This window comes from Plectropomus leopardus, chromosome 16 (assembly GCF_008729295.1).
Source record: "Plectropomus leopardus isolate mb chromosome 16, YSFRI_Pleo_2.0, whole genome shotgun sequence".
NCBI classification, from domain to species: Eukaryota; Metazoa; Chordata; class Actinopteri; order Perciformes; family Serranidae; genus Plectropomus; species Plectropomus leopardus.
Genome location: NC_056478.1, coordinates 7,253,220 through 7,264,413, shown reverse-complemented (window position 1 = coordinate 7,264,413; position 11,194 = coordinate 7,253,220). Strand labels below are relative to the sequence as shown.

General features: G+C 36.5%; 1 protein-coding gene across 1 annotated transcript; it reads right to left on the bottom strand.

The window, feature by feature from the left end:
- Positions 1-1,014: 1,014 nt before the first annotated feature.
- On the bottom strand, positions 1,015-10,796 carry stx7l (syntaxin 7-like). Its single transcript, XM_042503320.1, has 10 exons — positions 10,748-10,796; positions 8,966-9,059; positions 8,035-8,104; positions 7,080-7,170; positions 6,829-6,966; positions 5,565-5,611; positions 5,393-5,483; positions 5,234-5,306; positions 3,687-3,769; positions 1,015-2,657 (listed from the first exon to the last, which is right to left on the bottom strand). The coding sequence occupies exons 2-10, from the start codon at positions 9,048-9,050 to the stop codon at positions 2,562-2,564; spliced, it is 774 nt and encodes a 257-aa protein (XP_042359254.1). The 5' UTR covers positions 9,051-9,059; positions 10,748-10,796; the 3' UTR covers positions 1,015-2,561.
- Between the last annotated feature and the right edge of the window lie 398 nt (positions 10,797-11,194).

Genomic DNA, 11,194 nt, shown 5'->3' with positions numbered 1-11,194 from the left:
AATAAAAATGAACCTTAAGTGGTTATTTAGAATTTCATTTAAGAATAAAACTGCATTTAAAAAAATCACTTTTCTCATTTTAGGTTCAGTACAGGTTATTTATTGGTAGGCAGCTTAATCTCAGTATGAAAAATATACACGTGATCAGAATTTTACATATTGGTCCCATAGTGGTAGCAAAAAATTATTAGTGTTTGCTTTCACTTATCTTTACTTTGGGTTACAACAAATGTGGTTTCTTCATATTAGGCATAAAAAAGACAATCTTTTTTCTCATTTTTAAAAGAGTGTATGTATGTATGTAGCGAATGGAAACTGTTTATTTAAAAAAGACACAACACATGTAATGAATGTAAATTGACACACCCTCCCAAAGCGTCCAAAACTGATACTGGAGGGTACCTAGAGCGTCATAGTTTGACGTGTTGATTGCGCCTCTATATTTGATGAGTTGAGAGGGAGAATGTGTTGCTAAAGACAGTTATGGTGGGCTGTAAGTCACAGACAAATAATGACAACAGAGTACTCCAAAAATGAGTCCTCAAACCTGGAAATGAGTAAGCATTTCAGCACCTCTGGTTCCCTTGTCTCAGAGTCAAAGGGCTTTTTGAATGTTTTTTTGGTTAGATGTTAGGTGTTAAATAACGTCTGTGGTCATCACAAGCTGAAGAGACTTTCCCATTTTGTTCTTCGACATAAAGTACGTCAGTAAATAACCCACTGGAGAACTTTTAAGCTTATATGTGTTTTAACAAGAGAATTTTGCTAAAAAAGTGGCCAAAGGAGACTACATAACACCATCAAGTCAAGCTGGCCAAACACAGCATTACTGCCTCACTTTGTGGTGACGCGGCATTGTTCAAAGCCAAACATTAGCTTCTCTTTACTGGCGATTGCATTTAGGCTTAAAAAATCCTGAAAGTGGTGTTTGTTTGTACAGATTATCTTGCTCAACAAAATGTGAAAGTATCATAAACATTTCTTTACCACAGCTTATTTTCTGCAATAATCTAAAATCAATAATGTAAAAATTTTGACGAGGGAACCAGGGCGACACTCACATTCGCATCAGCCTACAGAAAAACGCCATCCCTGAAGCGCTCTATTCTTTTTCAGTACTTCTCTATGAGTAAAGCCCCCCACAAAACAAACTGTCAACCCACACAAGTCATTTCACTTAATTTGGCTGATTAGACCTCTCCTTTGGACCATGAGTGACTGGTGTAGCTATGGCCACCTTCGACTTGTAACCAGGTCTAATTGGCCAGATTGCTGAAAACACCTGTGTGGTGTGCAGGGCCTTTAAAAGACGCATACCAAAGTGCAGTAAGTTAAAACCGTAAAACACCACTTAAACTATTAAATGTTGCACTTACATTCTTTGTGAGGTCATTTATAATGTGGCAGGTAATTTAATTCAATAAAATGATTTCCATTCAATCTCTCTAATCTGTGCAGTTATAAACAAAGGAAACAAACCACCAATTAAGTGACAAAAAATACTCCTAATTGCTTGGAATGACTGGCAGACATTATCGAGTGTAATATGATGTGCTAACTACAAAATTTACGATTGGTATGCACAGGATTTCTTGATTTATCACTAGAATTAGAATCATTACAAGAACAAAGTGGAACAGAAATTTACTAGTTATAACGTCAAGGGGCTCGATACAATATTTGGAGCAAGTCTAGGATTCAGAGGTTGGCTCCACACGGTTCTCAGCATGGAGGTGGCTGAAGTGGCAGCTTATGGTGCTAACGGCGCCGACAGTGCTAAAAAGGGCGACAGTGCTAACACAGCAAAGGTGTTAACCTGGGGGTAAACTGGAGAATGGGTGCTACATACCGAGATTTATATAATGCATTCAGTGTATAATACCACCCATATCACCCAGCCCGACTGTCACTTAGAGCACCGCACTGCAGCAAGCTAAGAGCAGTTTGGTCAAATTGTGCTATGGATGAGGCTGCCTTTTGTTTACTCCAAAATTATACATATAGTGCACATTCATAATTTAATTGTTGAATCACATTCAGCATGTTTTTTTCATATTTGACCTGATAAAAGAAAGCAGCTGCAGCAAAATAATGTGGTTAATCCACTCTTACTTGTATAGAGCAACCTGCTGCTTCATTGCACCCAGAAGCATTGTCTGTAATGTGTCTGACTCAACATTCAAAGCTGGAGGAGCCAAAATGGCTGCCACACAACACAGCTTCACCTGTGTTTACACCTCCCTCTGACAATCAGGTGAACCTAAAAGCGTTCTCCTGACATTAAATCATGCCTAAATCGGACAAACTACGCAATTAAAGCTGATTATAACAATAAAGCTACCAGAGCTGGTTTTGTTTTCACAGTGAAGGAGTGTGCGGTCCTGACTGCAACAGACAAAAATATAAACAAATCAAAGAAAGGCAGACCGTCTCTGTGACTCCCCTTCACGAGTGGAGGGAGAAAAGGAGGGGATGAGGAAAAGAGGAATGACTGTGCTTCATCCTTTATCCAGGCTGATGACTAAACAGGAGAGGCAGAGGAGTGGAGGAGGAAGAAGCCCTTAGTTTTTGACAGCTCCCCAGATGATGAGTCCAACAATAACCGCGACTACAGCCAACACTATCACCAGGATGCATATCTTTTTCCGAGAGCTCCGCTAAGGGGAAGAGAAGCACAGAGCGGTTGTTTGTGAATTAAAAATAATTATTAGATATCAACCCTTTGAAAACTGAGATAATTGGTTCAATTTCTTTTAAAATATAATTAAAAAAAATAAAATAATTTAGCACAAAAAAGAGAAGGAAAAAAGGTGAAAAATGAAAAAAAGGCTTTAAGAAAAAAAAAATATAAATTAATAATATATATATATATATATATATATATATATATATATATATATATATATATATATATATACACTTATTTTTACAGTAAAAAACAAAACAGCAAAACATCAACACACACTAGAAGGAGATTGTGCAGCTGAGATAGAGAAAACCCCTAGGCTTATAAGAGAATCTCACCTCAAAATAATGACAAGAGCTTTCTGGACATCCTTCAAAATATATATACAAATATATATATATATATATATACACACTTCTTTCTTAAAACTAATTTCAGGTCATTTTCACCTTTTTCCCATTTTTTTAACTGCACTTTTTCAACCATGTTTAAATTAAAAAGAAATTAAACCCATTTTCTCAGGTTTTAAAGGTTAAAATGCACAATAAAGGCATCTGACTGCAGCTCAATAAAAGTGATGTCATTCTAGGGTTCAAAGGGTTCATTAATTACATATAATCTGGATTTTAATGGGGAGATAGATGACTTTACTCAGGATAGTTGATAGTTTGAAGTGACTCACAACCACTGCATGATTCAGATCACCTTGTGACTCAGCCTTTTCTTTTCTTTTCTCCAGTCCGCCTCGTTATCTACGTCTTATTTACAAACTGACTAAGAACCTGGTTACACAAGGGAGGCCTTGTGCCAGAGGTGGAGGAGTCATACTTGCACAAATACTGATACCTCTGAGACCCCGACAGTAATCACTCTTATTTAGATTTGTTTTTTTTATTGGTCCACTAGTTTCAAGCTAACTTTCTGTAACTTCACACATTTAAATTCCTCTCTTATCATCCTCTCCTTGTTCCTTTTTCGTATGTGTTGTGTGAAGTTTTACCTGGTAGTCTGCAGCACGTGCCAGCTGTTGGGTGGCGTTCTGAACGTTCACATCTGCATTCTCTACGTTGGCTTCTATACTGTCTGCAGAACACACAGGAAACACATTTTACATGCAGCAGGTGACGGTGTGCACATGTGGCACAAGTCAATGTATTTTCTCAGTCAGTAAGTGGACAGAAACATCAATGAATAAAATCATATTATGGGTCCAATTAGTGACTCTCACTGCTGGAGGCCCATATATTGATTTATTTGTTTATTTTTATTTTTTATGTATTGTAAATACCTTATATTTTCTGTTTCGATAATTGTTTGCTGTATGTACCTCAGCAACATTGAAAAAGAGGGTTCACCCTCAATTTGTTTTCTGAGGCTTTAAATAAAATAAATGATGGTGATTGTTTTTGTTCTCATTATTCGTCTTTTTTTCCATCTTCTTCCTCTTTTTCTCTGCTAAATGTGTTTGTGCAGCAAATCCCGTACTGCATATAATTTCACTATATTTATCTCTTAATTCATCCACATCATTGCTCCGACGGTCTACTGCTTAAAAAATGTAAAATTTTGTGACTTTTTCTCAATTTTCTCTGAATCATGCTTTCGCGAACGAGTCTTCATTTTGTGTGTTCACGGCTTACTTAATATTGTCATCCTCCTTCTTCATATTTACCAGCCGCAGCCGCATTGAGACAGCTGGTCTTATTTTGTGCTTGTGATTCTTTGTCTGTCTCTCATCAGGCTAAATGTGGAGACACTTCTTCTAGGGGGAACTACAGCAGAAGCTGTTACGAGCATGTTGGCAGGCGTTTAAATGTCTGTTTATCTGTCTGTCTCACTCTGCACTCACAAAACTTCACGTGTGAAGTTGAGATAAAAATGAAGGCCAAGTTGGAAGCAAGAGGCAACCTGCAGGGCTGAAAACTGAAGCCAACGCCGAAGAGCCAAAAAAAAAAAAAAAAACTGCAGTTCCTCTAACGTCCACTTGAGACTGGCTCCAAAAGCGAGTCCATCCCCAGAGACCCCAGTGTTTCAATGCCCAACTTTACGACAGAATCAAACATGCTTACAGCCTGGTACAAAAAACAATAGTTAGTTTCTATAGCTAATTACAACATTCACGACAACTGTAGAGGAGTGAATTTTTATATTATTTTTATATTTTATTCAGCCTTTAAGTTACACATAATTAAGGGGCAGGACTGCTTTGAGTTGTTTTTTTTTTTATTTAGATGTGTATGTTGTGAATGCTGGGGCATAAAATGGGAATATTTTATATAAAGATTTTTTGATTCAAAGAGGTAGAATTTGATAAGTATTTATTTCCTACTAATTTGTTGTTTACCGGATATATCTAATGGGTATGTTGTTGTTGTTTTTTAACATTATATTTTTATTTTCCCATTGTATTTTGCACGTTTGAAATAAAGATCCAAACCATAAAGGTGATGTTTTTGAGACTGATGGCCAACACACAGTCCTGCTATCATTTAGTAAATAATCACATTATTACAGGAAGAGACATGAACGGAGGTGACGAAAGCTCACCTATCATGTCTCCCTGCTCATGAACCATCATCCCCAGGTCTTTGAAGATGTCATTGATATCTGTGATGTCGGACTGAATAAACAAACATACAGAGAGATGGTTCATGGACATACAAATTAGTGGCCATGCTGATAAAGAAAACTGATTCTTATTTGTACCTCCAGCTGCCGGATGGACATCTCTCTCTCCTGGATCAGCCTCAGGTCATCTTCAGTGATGGCCTCAGTCTGCGCCTGCACCTGAGAGTCACTGAACACATGAAGATGAAATTAATACAATTTTAATACTTAAAACAGAAGCGACAATCGTGATCAGAAATAGTTTCCCTACCTAAGGAAAGAAGGCTCATTTCCAAAGCTGTCCTCAGGCTGTCCTACCTGTTCAAAAAATGAAAAGGTTTAAATAAACATACTATACTTATGTGCTTGTTACTGCAAATAACCTGCAGAGAAATACCTCGATTATACCACGATAAATATCATTTTAACCCTTTAACACCTGGATCAACACTAGTTTTCTTGTGTTGCATTCGGACACCTTTTACAAGCATGCAAACCTCTGAAACCTGAGAAAATTGGTTAAATGACACAGGAAACACAGGAAATAAAACATAAAACATAATAAGCACCTTGGCAAGAAATATCCTGTAAAAAACAGAAAAAAAAACAGTAAAAGGTGAAGAGGAATTAATGAATATTAATAAAAAATATTTTAAAAAGATGTCCAGATCTATATTTACAATTGTCTTTATTATATTATTAATTGTATATTTAAAGGCGAAAAGAAAAAAATAAATATTTTTAGGCACTTTCTTGAGGTCATTTTCTCAAATGTTCATATTGTTATTCTTTTCCTTCTTTCTTTTTGGCTTTCTTTCTTTCTTATTTCTTTTCAAATGTCTTGTTAATTTTTGGGCTAAATCTTAAGTTGCCTGTCACCCTCAGCACATGTTCTGGAAGAAATCCAGCCAATTTGCTCAGGTTTCAAAGTATCAACATAACGCTCATATGTGTAAACATGGTAGGTGACACAAAAAAACCTGCACTGAAGCTTTACGCTCTCCAGCTGAGACGTGTTTCTCACCGAATATATAAAGCAGTACAGAACTGTTCCTGCTTATCAGTGTGAACGCAGAAGATTCAGATACTTTTCTGTGCGGTGAGATAAGCGACGAGGGGACGGAGCTGCCAAGCTCCAAAAACAAAACTGTGTCCAAAAAAGTGGCACTGTACTTACTGTGAGACTTCTTGTGTGAACTCTCAGTTCTCACAAATGTGAAAAATCAACTTTACCCTTTGAAACGCGGATCGACAGCAGTTTCTCGTGTTACGTTTAGATGAAACCACTCAAACCAAAAAATCTAGACTGATAAAAAGCACGACAGGTGAGAGGACATAAGTGGTGTTATGTGCAAATATTGTGGGTGTTGATAAAAGTCCCATGCGTATATTGATATTGGAGGCAAGTGTGTGTAATATTAAAGCAGGCCCTAAGGGTTAAGAGCAGAATTTATATGTATTATATATATATATATATATATATATATATATATACATGGCAAAAACAACAATAACAGGTACAGCAGGTCACTCACCGACACCCTGGAGCTGGCTCTGACTCTGGCCACAAAATCTCTCTCTTTGTCTGCCGCCTGCCGCTGCGTCTTTTGGAAGCTATTCAGGGCGGCGGAGAAGTCGTTCACCAGACGCTCTTTTTGTAACTTCCTCTGCCGCTAAACAAAGATAGAAATGTACAAAAAATGTCACAAAACGCAAGTGTAGAACAAAACCGGTATTAAGCAGCAGGTACATTGTGACTTTGAACAATAGTTTATGGATTCAGCACCTGATCAGGGCCGACAGGAAGTGCACTGAAAGCTTTCATCAGTTTGTCAGTCTCCTTCGCGAGCTGGTTGCCTTGCTGCTGTTTCTGCTGCCTGATGAACAAAGACAATTTTTGTAATTAGTTAAAGTAAAGAAATAACTGGGAGCAATAAGAAAAAAGACTGTTAAGCAGAGAAGTGGTAGAGAGACTGATGCCATGAGACCTTTGTTTAAGTAGAAATCATAGAAAGCTGATTAGAATAAAAACAAAACACACAAAAAGCGTCCTGTTGTGTCGACTGGCATTGAGCTTTGTAAGATTTAAAATGCAGAATCAGTATTGAAGCACCATATTTCAAAAAATTAACTTTCAAACAAGCATGCTTTAAAGGGTTAACCTTTTTACCACCACAACTTGCAAACAAATACACAAAAAATGAATTATTTTCAATATACTACATGCAAAGTATTTTTATTTTTATTATCACAGCCGGGGATATGTCAGTGATTTGAAGCAACACTGATTGTGACAGTGGACCGAGTGGAAATAGTATGTATTTTCTCCATCTGCCAAATATGTTAAAAATGACAGCATCAGGTCGAAAATAGTAAAAATTCCAAATATGAAAGCAAAAGTCCAAACTGACACCCAGAAATAATGCACTGCAAGTTTTTACCCTTTGATGGCTGTGGGATCAAACTGCAGTTTGAATGGTGCATTTTTTGCACTTAACAGTCTTAATGTAACAATTTTTAATCACACAGTATATTTCAGACTTATCGTAGGAGCTGAGCTGGAAAATCCAAGATTAAAGAAAAATAAACAATATTGCCAAAATGAATGCCATATGCATGAACACAGCCCAAATTATTATTTTTTAAATGACGAATGAAAAGCATGTAAAAAAGTCCTTTGGGGTTAAGATGTCGACCATAATAGACTATTTTGTAAACCCCGTCCAGCCTCTGTAACTCACAGCGTCTGCAGTAGCTGGCTGCTGTCCTGCTCCGTCCCCACCAGAGAAACTGCCCTCTGCAGCTCAGACGCTGGGGAGGAAGAAAGAGTGGAGACATTGTTTATCTGTGCTGAAGTTTCTCCACATGTTGACCGTAAATCACATAGTGGAGTAATGGGAGTAATATGAGTGGTGGAACTGATGATGAGGGCTTGTGGTTGTGTGCTGCATTTGGAGAGCTACTTCCAAAGCTTTGAAAGCTACCAAACCAGAGTGGAGGAAGTTTGAGTATTCAGAAAAATCAGTTCAAACAAATTTGTAAGAAAAAAAATAAGAAAAAATAAAATAAAGTAAAATAAAACAAGATAAAATAAAATAAAATAAAATAATATCAAATAATATTAAATAATATTAAATTGAATTCAATTCAATTAAAATTGACAATATATCCTCAGATAAAGTTTGTTATGATTTGGCTCTCTATAATTTAAGTTAACTTGACTTGATGTATATATGCGATAGGATAATACAAAAAAAGTCCCACTGCAGCAAAAAATGCCAAAGTTTATGGTGAAAAATGTTGACTTAAAATTTAAAGTCAACACAAATTTAAAATAAAAATAAATAAAATATAATTCATGGAAAATTGAGGGAATGTCAGCTTTGATTTTGTACAATGTTCAACTTGGCTAGATTATCTAAACTTTGTTATTTTGGCTAGCAAAGTCAGTGTTACCTTCACACCTCACACAGTCAAGATGGGAAAATAAAAATTGAAAATTACTCTTTTTCCTTTAAACGGCAAAACATCTACTTGAATCATGATGCAAATATGAAAGTAGTTGAACTTCCAACAAATACTGAAAATGCAGTTAATTACTTAAAGTAGTTTCTTTACACTGATTACCCAACACTAGTGTGTGTGTGTGTGTGTGTGTGTGTGTGTATTAACTCAGCAGTGTCAGCCTCTGGATGTTGGAGCTGATGTTTTGAACCAGAGCACTGGGCTCCTCGAGAATCCCAGCCTGGTAGGCCATGATGGAGAGCTGTGAGGACACAACAACAAAAGCAGTCACCAGAGTCAACGAGGAGTCAGACAGAGATGTCTGTTGCCATAGTAACAGCAGTTATTTCAGTGCACTGGTGACTGACATGTAAGAAATGCCTTTGGGAATCTACAAAATCAATTTTTAAACTAATGGCTGTGTCCTATCTTATCAAAGCTTAAGAAATTCAAACTATTGTTTATTTTACTAAAATTATGAGCACCAAAGAAGAAGTAATGCCTGCACAAAAAAAGAGGTTTAAACTACCAACTTGATTGTATTTCCCATCTTTGGCTGAGCAAGAGTTTTGCATAAAAGGAAATAAAAGCCCGTCCCATAAAGACGCCTGTTTGAAATATCAGCCTGTGGAGTTCAGTGGTTTAAGCAAAAAATAGCTCTGGCAATTAATTGAAGTTTTACAATATTTAAAAAATACCACAAAGAATGTGCATATTCAAAACTTTTCCAAAACATTTCCAGGCCTGGAAAACTGTTTTTCTTATTTCATAACCTTGCCAGGAATTGTTTGTTGGGGTTTTTTTTAAGCATAAAGTTAACACATAGTGCATCATATAACAGAGATGTTTGCAACAAACTCACATACCTATCATATTTTTAGTTTTTTTTAGTTTTTTTTTTGTTTGTTTGTTTTTAGGTTTTTTTTAAGCATATTCCTTTATATTCTATTGATAATGTGTGCTCTTTATTCTCTGTTCTTACTGTATGGCGCTGCTACACCCCAATTTCTCAGTTTTGAGATCAATAAAGTATATCTATCTATCTATCTATCTATCTATCTATATTTTTGGTCTTTTCGTGTCCATTTTCAACATTACTAAGTACCCACACAATGGCAGTATCACATCTCACAATGCATTCAACATATATGTACTGTTTTTTTTAATTGTTTTTCCAAATTACAGGTCTGTTTCTTACAACCTGTTACTTCATCAATGAAAGCCATTTTGCTCAGGTTTCAAAGGGTAAAGTGGGAGTCGGGGGAGTGCAGTCCAAACCATCAATACATCCCCATGCTTACTTAAAGTTTGCAAATTTGCTCTGTGCTTGTCTGTGTTTGCTGTACATGAAGCCAAACATGTAACAGGGCTGGGTCAGGAATATTTAACCCAGTCAAGAAGACTTCCTGTACTGTTGACTTAAGAAAACTGAAACTGTGGACTGTATGCAAAACACCAGCTGCACGGAAACTGTCAGATGCTACACAGCCCTGTTATTGCTGTGGAAATTTTGATGATTTTCACGTCAACAATGAATCCTACTTTCCACTGTGATGAAACTTGTTGCTCCTGCGTGTGTATCTGTCCCTTTACTGTAACATGGCAGCGAGAGAAATGCGGAAATCACAGTTGTTTTCCAAAGGCAAGAAAAGGAGTGCATACATGATTTATATTTACAACGAGACACTTATTATAACGCGACTTAAAGTTGTCTTTATGTGAACTTTTTTCCTGCGTTGCCTCAAACATGCAACAGCTGCACGAAGACATGACCAAAGTGGCAGCACAATTTGAAGATTTGTGTGTGTTTTTTTTTCGGAGAGAAAAATACTTTAGCTGCTGCTAAAGTTGACACGGCATCATAAGATTGTGCCTTTCAAGCTAATCCTTCACTATTGTCATTCTTTGCTTAATAAATTGAGCTCAGTCGTGTAAAAGTTTTAACTTTACCTTTCTTGTGACTTGCAGCACCAGCAGCGGTGTGTTTCCTGATTCTCCGCCCCGCCCCGTCACATGACGTCTGCAGCGGTCAGGCAAAAATCACTGTGAGAAATAACCCAAATTACTTTTTGATAAGGAAGAGTTTCAAAGCCATAAAATAATAAGTCTGATCAGCCATCTAGACTTAAACCACCTCTTAAAATCCATTTTTATAGACTTGCTTTTATGTGATTCATCTATTTTTCTCTTCTTCTATCTTTTAATTTACTCTGTCTTTATTGTGTTTAATTCGATAATTTCTACTATTATTTCAGTGTTTGCTGCTTTTATTCTTTCAGTTTTATTTACTCTCATTTGTATGGATTGTAATTGGTATTTTTCTTTGTTTTTTGGGTTGTTTCTCTCTTGTTTAATTCTTCTTTAAATTTTGTCTGGTCTTAGTTCGGTGTTACTGTT

Excerpts from the sequence above, each read along its gene's own strand:
- stx7l (XM_042503320.1), bottom strand. The coding sequence starts at position 9,050 with ATGGCCTACCAGGCTGGGATTCTCGAGGAGCCCAGTGCTCTGGTTCAA. Across the intron at positions 8,105-8,965 it reads CCAGAGGCTGACACTGCTGA|CGTCTGAGCTGCAGAGGGCA; the intron begins GTTAATACACAC and ends CTTCCTCCCCAG. Across the intron at positions 7,171-8,034 it reads AGCCAGCTACTGCAGACGCT|GCAGCAGAAACAGCAGCAAG; the intron begins GTGAGTTACAGA and ends TTTGTTCATCAG.